A 13,369-nucleotide genomic window follows, 5' to 3' on the forward strand; every position below is an offset into this window, starting at 1 on the left:
CAGAAACCCCCATGCACCTTGGTCCAGCTCAAAACAAAGATATTGCCCCCTGCTACCCTGCCCTCTTGTTGAGCCAGATCCCCCCCCCCCCCTTCAGCCAGAGCGGGTGCTAGGAGGTTGGAAATGTCTCCACAATGTCCTTAAAAGGGGAAACTGAGCACTGGGAGGGCTGAGTAGAGAGGCAGGGAGCGGCTTAAAGGGGCCTGAGGGCCTAGGAGGTTGTGAGCCAGGAGCAGAGGGCCTGCGGAGGGCGAGGTGATGGGGCGAGGGGCCCATATGTGAGAGGGTGCAGGACCTAGCCTGGACTGCCAAAGGGCCTGGGGGCATCTCATTCACATGCCCCCCACCCGCAGCTGCCCAGGCCCCTTCGTCACACCCTAAATATACGTGCTTGCTGGTGTCAGCTTCCCTTGGCTGGATTAGGGCACAGCTGTGGGGGCCTCACCCGCCAGGCAGGGCTAAATTTAGGCTCCGGAGGGGAAGGGCTGGGGCAGGAAGGGACCATGGGGTCCAATGGGAGGGGAGTGAGCAGGAGACGAGGGTCCCAAGCGGCTGCCATATCCCTGGTCTTGCCCACACTGGGCCTGCCAGAGGGCCGTTCACGCCATTTGGCAGAGGCCAGAGAGGTCGGGCACCGGCACTTGAACTATGGCCTCTGGTTTCTACTCCAGCATCCTAGATGAGGCCAGGGGGACACTGAGCATGGTCCCGGAGAGCAGGCCGAAGCTGTGGGCAGTGTCAACATGGCTGAGTCACAGACGGTGGAGGGTAGAGCATCCTGAGCTTCCTAGCCTGGAGCCCAGGCCAGGAAGCTGCTCCAGCCCAGGTCGCAGCTCCCCAGGAGGGCGTGCCCAGCCTGAGTCAGGCTGCCCAGCCAGGCCCCGCCCTCCTCAGGCGCCCCCTGTCTTCTTCCCCTTTCTGGGAAGGCCCCATGGCTACCCTTGCTCAGCCATAACCTGCAGTTTGGGGAAGGGAGCTTGGCTTGTGGCGAGAGGGCTCTAGGCTCAGCTGTGTGACCTGGCTTGGCCCCCAACCTCTCTGGGCCTCAGCATCCTCAGGGGTTAACAGGAGAGCCAGTTATCCTGGCTTGGCCTCCAGAGGGGCATGAGCATCCTGGTGTGGGGCTGGGTGGGTACAGGCAAGGAGGGCTTTTGTGCCTTGGCCCTTGGCCTGATCATCCCCTCAACCATCCCCAGTCACCTGGGCAGCCCTCTCCCCCAGGCACAGCCACACGTCAGCGCCATGTCTAGGAGGGCCCTGGGCAGCCATTTCTTTCCTTGCCCTTTGTCTCTACCTCCCACATCTCTCTGCCACTCTTTTGAGTCTGCGACGCATATGATGGTCAGGTTAGGTGTCACCTCCTGGAAGTCTTCCCTCATGCTCCCTTCCTCACCATGGGGGTCAGGGGCCCTCTGGGCTCCATTGTCATCATCTTACAAAGTTATGGTCCAAGGCTCTAGGTTCAGGGAAATGGGGACCCCGAGTGACCCTCCTTGGGGCGCCTGGGCCCAGCAAAGGGCTGATCATGGCAGGCCCTGGGAGTTGTCTAATGACAAGCTGCCCCTCACGCTGACCCTACCCCTGCCCCCAACCTCAGGCCCTTGCACTTGCCCTTTCTTCTGCCTGGAGCCCTTTCTCCAGCTCCTCACCAGCCCATCCTCCCCAACTCATGCCTCTGCTCAGACACACAGCCCCCGTGGGTCTTTCGCTGGGTCCATGATGTGTTTTTAGGGATCTCTGTCTCTGTCTCTCCTGCTGTATTTCTTCATAGACCCTGCCTGCCCATGCTGTCCAGGCCTTTGCCCTTCTGCCCTGGCCCCACCCTGCCTCAGCAGCCTCACCCTGCACCCTGTGGCCCCAGATAAGGGGTTGCCCAAGCCCTCTCCTGTGGGGGAGGAGATGTGGGCATAAGGAAGACCCTAAGGGAGTAGGAGAAGAGGAGGAAGAGGGGATGTGGAGGCTGGGTGGGCCTGAGTAGCCCTTCCCTGCCCCACCCAGGCAGCCAGATAAGCTGGTGGTGGTGTGGACCCGGCGGAACCGACGCATCTGCTCCAAGGTAGGGAAGGATGGCAACGGTCCAGGTTGGGGATGGGGCCAATAGGGGGCCACAGGGAAGAGCGATGGGGGGGAGTGGAGTCAGGTGCAGGTTTGGATCAGAATCCACAGAAGGGAGAGGAAGATGGGGCCAAGGATGGAGATAAGGGCATGGGGTGAGGGGGAACAAGTTAAGACTAGGGAGAGGACTCAGCCTGCCCCTTGTAGGCCCACAGCTGGCAGCCGGGTATCCAGAACCCATACCGGGGCACCGTGGTATGGATGGTACCTGAGAATGTGGACATCTCCGTGACCCTCTACAGGGTGAGTCTCTAGCCCTCCAGCATGGCAGGAATGGGCATGGGATTGCAGCCACAGGGGTCCCTGGTGCCGTGTTCATCCAAAGAGGAAAGAATAGAGGGGTGAGACCAAGATTTGCTGGGAGGGGGGGCACTCACCATGAGTGGCCCAGGAAGTCTCCTTGGAGGAGGCAGCATTTACCTAACACATGCGGTATGAGAGACAGCAAGGGTCAGAAGCTAGGGTGCACTCACCAAGCACCCAGGGCCCCCACCAAGCACCCCTGAGCCAGCACAGCTCTTCTCCCTTCACTGCTGTACCCCAGCAGCCCTGTTCTCACCAGTGTCCCCTCTTCCCAGGACCCCCATGTGGACCAGTATGAGGCCAAAGAGTGGACGTTTATTATTGAGAATGTGAGTGGCTGAGGGGGCTGGGGCCTGGGGTCTTGGGGACCCTGGGGCAGCACTGATGCTCCTTCTCCCGGTCCCACCCCTGGCACACAGGAGTCCAAGGGGCAGCGGAAGGTGCTGGCCACAGCCGATGTGGACCTGGCCCGCCATGCGGGGCCTGTGCCTGCCCAAGTTCCGCTGCGGCTGCGGCTGAAGCCCAAGTCGGTGAAGGTGGTGCAGGCTGAGCTGAGCCTCACTCTCTCAGGGGTGCTGCTGCGGGAGGGCCGTGCCACGTGAGTGCCTGTCTGCCCTCCTTGGCCCTGGCCGGTGACCTCCAACCCCAACCCTTACCCCTGACATTTGACCCCCAGGGATGATGACATGCAGAGTCTTGCAAGCCTCATGAGCGTGAAGCCTAGTGATGTGGGCAACTTGGACGACTTTGCTGAGAGTGACGAGGACGAGGCTAACGGCCCAGGGGCGCCTGAGGCACGGGCTCAGGTCCCCCTGCCTGGTAGGCCCACAACCTGCTAGAGATGGAGATTGCCAAGACCCAGGGAGGGTGGGGGTACCCAGGCCATGAGCCACTGGCTGTGCTGGGGCAGGGCCAGCTTGTGCATGCCCAGTGATGGGAGCTCATTACTGCCCAGGCAGTCCCAACCTGCCGAGCAGCCCTGATTGTCCCAGCTTGCTTCCTGGTCCTGTGGTGGCCTCGGTCCTTAGCTGAGTCCTGCAGGATGGGTTCCCAGTACCTCCCCATGCCCCTGGCCCTCCTTCATCCCTGGGTGGGCACTGCCAGGTCCATACCTAACCTGAGACAGCTGGGTGGGAAGCCCCGAGCGGGGCTGCAGGCTGGTCTTTGCATCCCTCCCCACCTGCCTCCACGGGTCAGCCACGGTCGTCCTCATTCCTCCTTTCTGCTTGTTAAGGCTTTTTCTCTGTCTGTCCTGTGGTTCTTTCTCTCTCTGCATCTGTGGGCCTGTCTCTTCTCGCAGGCTGGGGCGGTGCCCTGAGGCTGGGGCGTTTCCCAGGTAGGCCTTGCACTCTAGTTGGGGGAAGGGGGTCAGACTTGTGGGGCCCTGCCCTGGGCTGACTCTCCCACCCCACACCCCCACCCTAGATCCCTCTAGGGAGCTGAAGACACTTTGTGAGGAGGAGGAGGAGGGCCGAGTACTGCCCCAGCAGGCAGGTGAGGCCCAGGCTGGGGTTTGGGGTGGGGACTGGACCCCAAGTTACAGCGCCCAGGCCTTAGCGCCCCCTCCCTTCCTTCCTCCCCAGCTGCTGGCCCTTCTAGTGCTGAGGATACCAGCCCAGCCCCTGTGAGTGCCCCTGCACCCCCGGTCAGGGCCTCCCGGGGCCAGGGGTCAGAACCAGCTACTGTAGCAGGGGGTCAGGTGGGGCCTGAGACCCTAAGGCCCCTGGGGACCCCACTGGAGACCAGGTGAGCTTTGGAACCAGCCCCACCCCCACCCCTGCCCACTGTTAGGAGCTGCACTCCCCCCACCAACCTGCCTCTCCAGAGCCCTGGCAGTCTGAAGGGTGGGGGATGGAGCTGAGAGTGGGGGCCACATGAGCCCCCCAACACTGCCTCCTGCTCTCTCTTCAGGTCCTTGAGGCAGCCAGACCAGGACATGGCCCCCACCCCAGCCCCTCGGCTCCGGAAAGTCTCTGACGCCTCGTGGCCCCCCGTCCCCCAAAGGGAGGACGAGGTCCCCAAAGCCTCAGAGGTTCCCCCAGCAGGCGTGGGTTCTGCCAGCGAGATCCAGGCCCGGGCAAGCCCTCAGGAAGGGACAGAGGCCCAGGGAGCTAAGCTGGGCCCAGGCATCAAGGATGGAAGCTCCAGAGATTCTTTGGGAGGGGAGAAACCCAAGGTTGAAGAGGGGAGCAATGAGGACAGGCCAGAGGCTAGTGGAGAGGACGCTGAGCCTGGGTTCAGAGTCAGAGAGGTGAACACTAAGAAGTCAGGGGTCAGAGCTGGGGAGCCTGAAGAGAGTTTAGAAGTTAGGCAAGTGGATGCTGAGCAGGGCTCAAAGGTGAGACATGTGGACACTAAGGGACCAGAGGCTACAGAGTTGATGCCTGAGACAAGATTCAGAGGAACTCCTGAGGCTCCATCAAGGGGCTCTCAGGGGAGTATGGGGGTGAGGACAAGGGATGAGGCTCCCACAGCCTGGAGCCCACCCCCAGCAGAGCCTGCAGGGTGCTCTGGGCATCTCAGTGACCTCAAGGGGGCCAGTGCTACTGCAGGCCAGGAGAGAGAGGACACAGAGGTCAGGGGCGGAACCCCTGGTGTTGGGGGGACAGGCGTGGAGCAGGGCCCCTCTGTTGGAGCAACAAGCATCGGGCCCCAGGTGAGCAGGTGCCAGGGGGCCCCATCATCAGCTGACCAGGGGGTGATATCTAGGGATCTGGAAGTCTGGGAGGCAGAAGCTGGGGATTCAAGGGTCCTGGGAACAGAGACTGAGGTGGCAGAGTTGGAGGTATTGGGGACCCAGGAGACAGAAGAGGGGGGATCAGGGTTCCCAGAGATAGAGACTGGGGCAGTAGGAGCTGAGATTTTGGGGGCTCAGGAGATAGAGGCTACTGGGATGGCAGAGTCTGAGTTACTGGGGACTCAGGAGACAGAGGGTGAAGGTTCAGGAGTTCTGGGGAAAAAGACTATAATAGCAGAGACTGAGATATCGGAGATCCAGGAGACATCTGTGGGTTCCGCGGTACTGAGGATAGAAGCTGAGATAGAATCTAAGATATTGGGGGCCCAGGAGACAGAGGTGGAAGGTCCCGGGGTATTAGAGACAGTGGCGGGGGAGGCAGAGACTGAAATTTTGGGGACCCAGGAGACAGTAGCTGAGGGTTCAGGGGTTCCAGGGATAGAAGCTGAGATAGCAGAGTGTGAGATATTAGTGGCCCAGGAGACAAAGGTGGAGATTTCAGGGGTTCCAGGAACAGAGACTGGGGCAGCAGAAGCTGAGATATTAGGGGCCCAGGAGATAGCATCTGGGGGTTCAGGGGTCCCAGCATCTGGGGGTTCAGGGGTCCCACGGATGGATTCTGAGATAGCAGAGGCCCAGAAAACAGAGATGGGGGCTTCAGGGGTCTCAGGGCCAGAGGCTGGAATGGCAGAGGATGAGGTACTGAGGACCCAACAGACAGAAGCTACAGTTTCAGAAGTTGAGAAGGCAAAGGCTAAGACTTTGGGGGTCCAGGAGGCAGAGACTGGAGTCTGGAGAGCTCTCAGATATGAGGCTTTAAAGGCTCCAGTCACTAAGCAAAGAATTTTAGGGTCCCAGGAAGCAGAGGCAAAGATTTCAGAAATACGAGAGGCAGAAACTATAGCTTTGAACGTCCAGGAGGCAGAGGCGGGGGTTTTGGGAGTGTCAGGAGCCAAATCTGGGGCTTGGGGGGTTCAAGAAGCAGCGACAGAGATTTTAGGGCCTCCAGAGATCAAATCTGGTATTTCTGAGGCCCAGGAAGCAGAGGCTGGGGTCTTGGGAACCGAGAAGGGGAAAGAAACTGAGGGAAGCCTCCCAGAGGCCAGCCCGATTGAAGTGCAGGTGGCCAGTGGGGCAGAGGCTGGGGCACCCAGGCCCTCGGGGGCCTCTTCCCCAGAGGAGCCTGAAGAGGACAGGAGGCTGCCGGGCAGCCAGGTAGGGATGGGGGCCGCCGAAGGCCCAGTCTGCTGCTTCCCACTAACCTGGGGCTGAGCGAACGGCGGCTCTGCATGGACCCACCTGGTCGACTGGGATGGGGTGGGGGGCTCAGCTTCAAGGAGCCCCCTCATCCCTTCCTCTCTCAGGATGCCCCAGCTCTCCCACCCTGTCTTCCCTGGGCTGCATGGAGCTGGACACCCCTAAGCTGATTTTCTGGGCTGACCTTGAGGTGTGGCTGCTTGGTTACCTCTGATCTTGCCTGGGGGCCACTGACCTTTTAGGCAGATAACCCTGGAGCTGGAAACCCTTTTGCCTGGCCCCACGGCTCTGGCCAGTGGTCTCAGATGACCCTGTAAACTCAGAGCTGGGGCTGTTTTGTGCCAGGCCTGAGCTTCCCCAAGGGACAGAGGGCACAGGTCCCATGTACATACACATTTCTAGTCCACTCTTGTGTCCCCAGACACCACCTGCCCTGGTCAGCTCCAGCCAGTCCCTGCTAGAGTGGTGTCAAGAAGTCACCACTGGCTACCGTGGCGTCCGGATCACCAACTTCACCACATCCTGGCGTAATGGTTTGGCCTTCTGTGCCATCCTGCACCGATTCTACCCAGACAAGATGTGAGCTGCTGGGGGGTGGGGGTGGGGGAATGAATGGGGGAAGCCTGCAGGGGGGCAGTGTAGGTCCAGCCTCTGTCTGACCAGTGCTCTCTCTGCAGCGACTATGCCTCCCTGGACCCACTCAACATCAAACAGAACAACAAGCAGGTGAGATGGGGAGGGAGCATGCCTCGAGGGAAAGGGGGTCTAGAGCCAGGCTGCAGGTCCCAGATTTGGGGGATCTGTGGGCTGCAGGGCCCCAGCCGTGGCTTTTGGAAGTCCTGCCACTATTTGCCTTGTTGGTCATTGAATTGTTTTCCTTAGTTTTGTTTTGGTTTGTTTTTTTTGGTTTTTTGTTTTGTTTTGTTTTGTGGGAGGAGGGATGGGATAGAAAGTCAGCTTTTGTTCAGGAATACCAGTGACCCGAGAAGAGATGTTAGGTAAACACACCTGTCCACTAAACCTGAAGGAGAATGGCCAGACTAAAGCCATCTCAAAGACTCAGGTTTACCGAGGGGTTTTTAAAGAGAGGGTTGAGGGGGGGTGGAAGGTGGCAGGTGTGCAGTTGCTAGGTGACGAGAGGGAGGACCCTGTTGCTAGATTTCCCTCCCTAGGAGGGTGGAGGCGTTGCTAGGCAAACCCTGGCGTGCACGTCGCGGGGACCCCGTCGGCGAGCCGGTGCGGGGCCGCAGCGTTGCTGGGTAACGAGGGCCGCAGCCACCGCTGACCCCGAGCGCACCCTTCCTAGGCCTTCGATGGCTTCGCGGCCCTGGGCGTGTCGCGGCTGCTGGAGCCGGCGGACATGGTGCTGCTGGCGGTGCCGGACAAGCTCATCGTGATGACGTACCTGTGCCAGATCCGCGCCTTCTGCACGGGGCAGGAGCTGCAGCTGGTGCAGTTGGAGGGCGGCGGCGGCGCCGGCACGTACCGCGTGGGCAGCGCCCAGCCCAGCCCGATAGCATCTGGGGGTTCAGGGGTCCCAGCATCTGGGGGTTCAGGGGTCCCAGCATCTGGGGGTTCAGGGGTCCCACGGATGGATTCTGAGATAGCAGAGGCCCAGAAAACAGAGATGGGGGCTTCAGGGGTCTCAGGGCCAGAGGCTGGAATGGCAGAGGATGAGGTACTGAGGACCCAACAGACAGAAGCTACAGTTTCAGAAGTTGAGAAGGCAAAGGCTAAGACTTTGGGGGTCCAGGAGGCAGAGACTGGAGTCTGGAGAGCTCTCAGATATGAGGCTTTAAAGGCTCCAGTCACTAAGCAAAGAATTTTAGGGTCCCAGGAAGCAGAGGCAAAGATTTCAGAAATACGAGAGGCAGAAACTATAGCTTTGAACGTCCAGGAGGCAGAGGCGGGGGTTTTGGGAGTGTCAGGAGCCAAATCTGGGGCTTGGGGGGTTCAAGAAGCAGCGACAGAGATTTTATGGCGGCCTCAGAAGGGAGGGAATCAGCTGGACTCCCGAGAGGCGCTTTCCGATAGATCGGAAGGACTCCTGCTGCGGAGGAGTCCCCTGGCGCGGTAGTGAGCTCCCTGTCAGGGGGCATATTCGAGTAAAGGCCTGCCAGGCGCAGGGCGGCTGCTGGAGCAGGGTCCTGCTCTTTGCTGCCAGCCTGGATATACGCTGGGCATGTGTAACACTTTGGCACCCAGTTTGGGGAATCCTGGGCTGTAGTAGGAAGTTCCCAAAGGCTCCACGGTGTCAGCGCTCGGCATGGCACTTTGTTGACCTTAGAGTGGGTTGGGCATCTCTTTCTCCGCAGGTGGCCAGAGGTCAGCCGGCAGCTACCTCACCCCACAAACCGGGGGCAAAATTAAATTTGTAAGTTCTCAAGGGGGGAGGTTTCTTTTTTTTTTTAAAGATGACCGGTAAGGAGATCTTAACCCTTGACTTGGTGTTGTCAGCACCACGCTCAGCCAGCGAGCTAACCGGCCATCCCTATATGGGATCCGAACTCGTGGCCTTGGTGTTATCAGCACCACACTCTCCCGAGTGAGCCACGGGCCGGCCCCTCTCAAGGGGGTTTTCAATGGCTTTCCAACCACAAGATTCTCTGACGTGGATCTTTAACCCCAGATGCTGCAGACCAGTGTCCTCTTATCTTATAGTGGGATGTCGGAGGTGGGAGACTCTGCTGGGGATCTGTGTCCCCATCCACATCCCCTGAAGGTCTCAGGTCAGTCTCCCAGAGTGTCATGTCACTGTGCTGAAGGGAGATGGTCCCAGAGAGAGCGGAGATTTGTTCAGGACTCACAGCCACTGAAGTCTAGGCCATGGGCTTTCAAGCTGGGGTTCCACCATTGCACCGTCCGGCCTATCTACTGCAGCGGGGGCAGCTCTGTGCAGCTGCTCCAGGCCTTCAACTGTCCAGGGATGACATCTGAATTTCAAGGAAAGGAGGGAATAAATTGGGAAAAGCGTTCTGGAAGAAGCAGTAGCCGTTTGAGCTAGGTTGATAATGGGCAGGTTTTTCCCAGGTGAAAAATGGGAGGTGGCACTCAAGTGGAGGGACCCGCACAAGCAGAAATGTGGTGGCAGGAAAGTTCAGGTCCCCTTTACAGAACGGCCAGTCATCTCTCTTAAGGTCCATAGGTGGTGATGAGGCCAGGCTGAGGGCGGGAACCATGAGTGTAGGGTCAGAAGCACAGCGCTGAGCCTGTGAATGAGAGGCAGAGAGCACCAAAGGCACCCTGAGGAAATGCGATATGCAGGAGTCAGCAGGACTCAGCCACCTCTGGCCCAGCCCAGAGTTGCATCAGTGGCTCTTTAAATCTTAAAGGGGAGGCTCCAACCTTCTGGGCCCAAGTCCCAGCATCTGGTCCTTTCAAGCGTTGTCCCACAGGAGATATCCGACCCATGCGGTGGAGGAGACTCCTCCTCATTGGCCACCCCATTCCCCCACCTCCCATGCCCCATGCGTGCAGTGGGAGGTGGTCAGGTCCAGCCCAGCCCTTGGGAGCTCCCAAAGTCCTGGAACAGGATGAAGTCAGGCACCTTGAAGCTGCATGGGGTCAAAGCAAGGCCATGAAGAGGGTGCTTCCAGGGCAGCCCAGCAAGGCTTCCTGGAGGAGGGGCCACGCACGAGGGTAGAGAAAGAGGAATTTGGGTCAGACATGAGGAAGCATTGGAACTCCCATCTTGGCTGGCGTGAGGAAGCTCGATGGCTGCTGCTGAGCTTGGGTTTCTCCACTCTCCTGCCTCTGCCTGCCCTGTTGGCTGAGTGCTCTCTGTGTGCTTGGCTTGCCCCCAGGCCCCTCATCTACCCCTCACAATGTGTATGAAAATCTTTTTTCAAGGTGGCATTGAGGCACCCCTCCCCTGCAGGGTGCTGTCAAAAAAGGGGAACTATGTGTTCCCCAGATGGGAATGGGGAACTTTCTCAAGCCTTGCAACTCCCAGAGCTGGGATTCCTTCCTGTTTTACATACAAGGACACAAACAGAGGCCCAGGGGGTATGACAGCAAGTTTGTGGCCAAGGGCGGGACCAAACTTTTGGGGTAGGCCACCCCAGGCCCTAGACCAGGCCTTATGTGAGCCTCATGTCTGGCCCTCAGTTTCCTCATCTGTAAAGTGGGGGTGGTGATAGTCCCTTCCTGACAGGGTAGTCATGAGAACTAAATGAGTCATACAATGTGAAACGCTTTATACTACCCAGCACTAGAGATAGCAGCTATTATTATTATTATTATTGATTTAATTTTTTGTCGGCTGGTTCGTATGGGGATTCGAACCCTTGACTTTGGTGTTATGACACCACGTTCTAGCCAACTGAGACCAGCCAGCCCAGCAGCTATTATTAATCAGTGTACCCTGAATACATTTTCTGGGCCCAGCCCTATCTGAAGGGGCTACCTCTGGTCAGGGAGACATGCATAACCAGCAGCCATGACGGTGGGTGTGGGGTCAGAGCTGTGATGAGGGAGGCCATGAGGGGAGTATCTGCCAGCCTGGGGCTCAGGAGAGGCTTCAGGAGGCATGAAAGTCAGGGAGGGAGTCAAAAAGATGGGAGCATGAAGGGGCCCCTGGGGGAGGTGGGCTGAGCTGGGTCATGAGGCTCAGGATGGTATTGGGCAGCCCAAGATGGAGGCTGAGGAAGCTGTTTGGGGAACTGAAAGTGCATCACTGTGCCCAGAGGGTGGCGTCTAGGGCTCAGGGTGGTAGGAGAGTTGACGCTGGAGCCGCCAACACACTGGGGGCTGAGAACAGGTGTGGAGAGAGATATGCCATCATGAAGGTTTTAGGAAGACCTCTCAGTTGTGGCTTGAGGGTGGAGTCAGTAGGCAGGGCATGGTGGTGGCTGTGAGGAGGCCACCATTGACCGAGGCTGGAGAAGATGGCACCTGAGCCATGGAGGTCCAGGGCTGCCTCTCACTGAGGTGCAGGTTGGGGTAGACAGTTGGGTGGCCCAAAGGGGTCACCCCAGATCTGAAGGGTGACCCAAAAGGGTGGCCAGAGGAGGAGTCATCAAGGGGGCCAGGCTGTCAGCTGAGCTGAAAGTTGGGGGTCCCCAGGGCTGGCAATCCCAGCAAGTTGCCAGGACAGGGCACATCGGGAGCCAGTCCTGCCCTTCCAGGATGAAATTCATAGGTCCAGCCAGAGTGTTCTGAGTGTTCTGTCCTGTCCTGAGCATGTGAAGCATAGCAGTCTCCAGGTTTGAGAACTGATAGGTGGTAGGGCGCCCCCTTTTGGCCAAGAGGTGGAAGTTTTGGCTTAGGATGGCCTGGGTCTGGAGATGAGGCCACATTGTTACTATGCCATGTTGGGGGACAGTGGGAGCCCTGGCCATGATGGAGATACCAGCACTAGGTGACAGGAGTCACAGGTGGCCTGAAGGGGCTCCGAGGAGGGGGAGGAGGAGGAGGAAGAGGAGGAGAGACCCCAGCTGGGTCCTTCACAGCCTTTCAGCACAGACTCTTACCTTGTGAGGCTGAAGTTATCAGCCCAGCCACAGGAATGAGGACTGTGAGGCTTGGAGAGTGGGAGTGGATGGGCCGGGACTACAGGGCTGGGAGGGCCGTGGCCTTTGCATGAGGAGGCACTTTCCCTAGAAGCAGGTGGGGGTGGGGGGTTCTGTGCATACTGGACTGGAGAAACCACTGGTGTGGGTACCCCAGTGCTGGGATTGAGGACCTCTCCTTCCCAACGTGGGTGAGCTCTGGCTGGCCCCAGGCCGGGGCTGTCAGGGAACCCTTCCCAGCCCTCACTGGCCCCTTCTTCCACAGGAAGGCCTGAGTCCTGATCCCAGTCCTGCCTCGGGCCAACCCACAGCCTCTCAACAGTCTCCTGGTGAGTGGGGGTGGTGACCCAGCTCAGCTCAGGCTGCTCACAAATCCTGGGCTGGGGGCAGATGTCATTTGGGGGTGCCTTAGCCTGGTCTGTGTCTGCAGGTGAGAGTCCGCCATTGGAAGAGCCACCCCCAAGCCCAGGGGAAGAGTCTGGGCTGGTAAGGAGGGCTAGGTGGGAGGGGCTGGAGGGTGGGTACTTCCTAGGCAGGGCCTGGGCTGTTTTTACAATGTCCCCTGCCCCTCCTTCCTTCCCCAGCAACGGTTCCAGGACACAAGTCAGTACGTGTGCGCAGAGCTGCAGGCCCTGGAACAGGAGCAGAGGCAGATAGATGGGCGAGCGGCCGAGGTGGAGACTCAGCTGAGGAGCCTCATGGAGTCAGGTAGGGCAGGCATCTGGGGTCCACCCCCCAACACATGTCTCCAGATCTGCCCAGCCCTGCATCTCTTCCTGACCTTGGGAAGAGTAGGGAGGAAGCACAGCTGGGGTCATCATTCCCATTTTACAGCTGGGCACACTGATGCCCTGAGCAGGGAAGCAGCTTGCTGGCTTTTGGGATGCCAGGGAGAGCCCCCTCCCCCAACTCTCAGCCGCCTGGCTCTGACACCATGGTCAGGACGCAGGCCTGGTGACTGTCCTGGCCCGATTCAGGTGCGAACAGGCTGCAAGAGGAGGTGCTGATCCAGGAGTGGTTCACCCTGGTCAACAAGAAGAACGCTCTCATCCGGAGGCAGGACCAGTTGCAGCTGCTGTGAGTTCATCCCCACGCCCAGGCTCCGCCCCCACACCCAGGCTCCGCCCCCACACCCAGGCTCTGCCCCCAGCTGGTCCAGCGCCTGTGGAGCAGAGGGAATATCAGCTACTTTGGTTAGAGCTACTCACTGCTTTCTTCTTTCTACAAAGATCTTTTCGCAAAGTTATTGTCCAGCTATTTTATTAATTTTTTGTCCTATCTAATTTCCCATGTAAAGTGTATACCTCTTAAATTGGTACTATTTTTTTTTTTTTTTCCTTTTTGTCTTTTTTCGTGTCTGGCAACGGATCGCAACCCTCAGTGTTGCCCCCGTACCGGACCGGGACCGGCAATGGGATCGCAACCCTCAGTGTTGCCCCCGTACCGG

At 59.0% G+C, this 13,369-nt stretch overlaps 1 protein-coding gene across 1 annotated transcript in view; it reads left to right on the plus strand.

Annotated features, from left to right (window-relative positions):
• The window catches only part of EHBP1L1 (EH domain binding protein 1-like 1), a 16,582-nt gene that overhangs the window by 582 nt on the left and 2,631 nt on the right, over positions 1-13,369 (plus strand). The window contains exons 2-16 of the mRNA XM_008578717.1: positions 1,999-2,056; positions 2,263-2,358; positions 2,694-2,747; positions 2,838-3,016; positions 3,095-3,237; positions 3,844-3,912; positions 4,002-4,164; positions 4,330-6,370; positions 6,834-6,991; positions 7,090-7,138; positions 7,719-8,090; positions 12,188-12,251; positions 12,353-12,408; positions 12,507-12,630; positions 12,900-12,999. Of these exons, the coding sequence (XP_008576939.1) occupies positions 1,999-2,056; positions 2,263-2,358; positions 2,694-2,747; positions 2,838-3,016; positions 3,095-3,237; positions 3,844-3,912; positions 4,002-4,164; positions 4,330-6,370; positions 6,834-6,991; positions 7,090-7,138; positions 7,719-8,090; positions 12,188-12,251; positions 12,353-12,408; positions 12,507-12,630; positions 12,900-12,999 (3,726 nt within the window). The remainder of the gene's footprint in view (positions 1-1,998; positions 2,057-2,262; positions 2,359-2,693; positions 2,748-2,837; positions 3,017-3,094; positions 3,238-3,843; positions 3,913-4,001; positions 4,165-4,329; positions 6,371-6,833; positions 6,992-7,089; positions 7,139-7,718; positions 8,091-12,187; positions 12,252-12,352; positions 12,409-12,506; positions 12,631-12,899; positions 13,000-13,369) is intronic.

Source organism: Galeopterus variegatus, unplaced genomic scaffold, assembly GCF_000696425.1.
Source record: "Galeopterus variegatus unplaced genomic scaffold, G_variegatus-3.0.2 Scaffold1748, whole genome shotgun sequence".
Classification (NCBI taxonomy): Eukaryota; Metazoa; Chordata; class Mammalia; order Dermoptera; family Cynocephalidae; genus Galeopterus; species Galeopterus variegatus.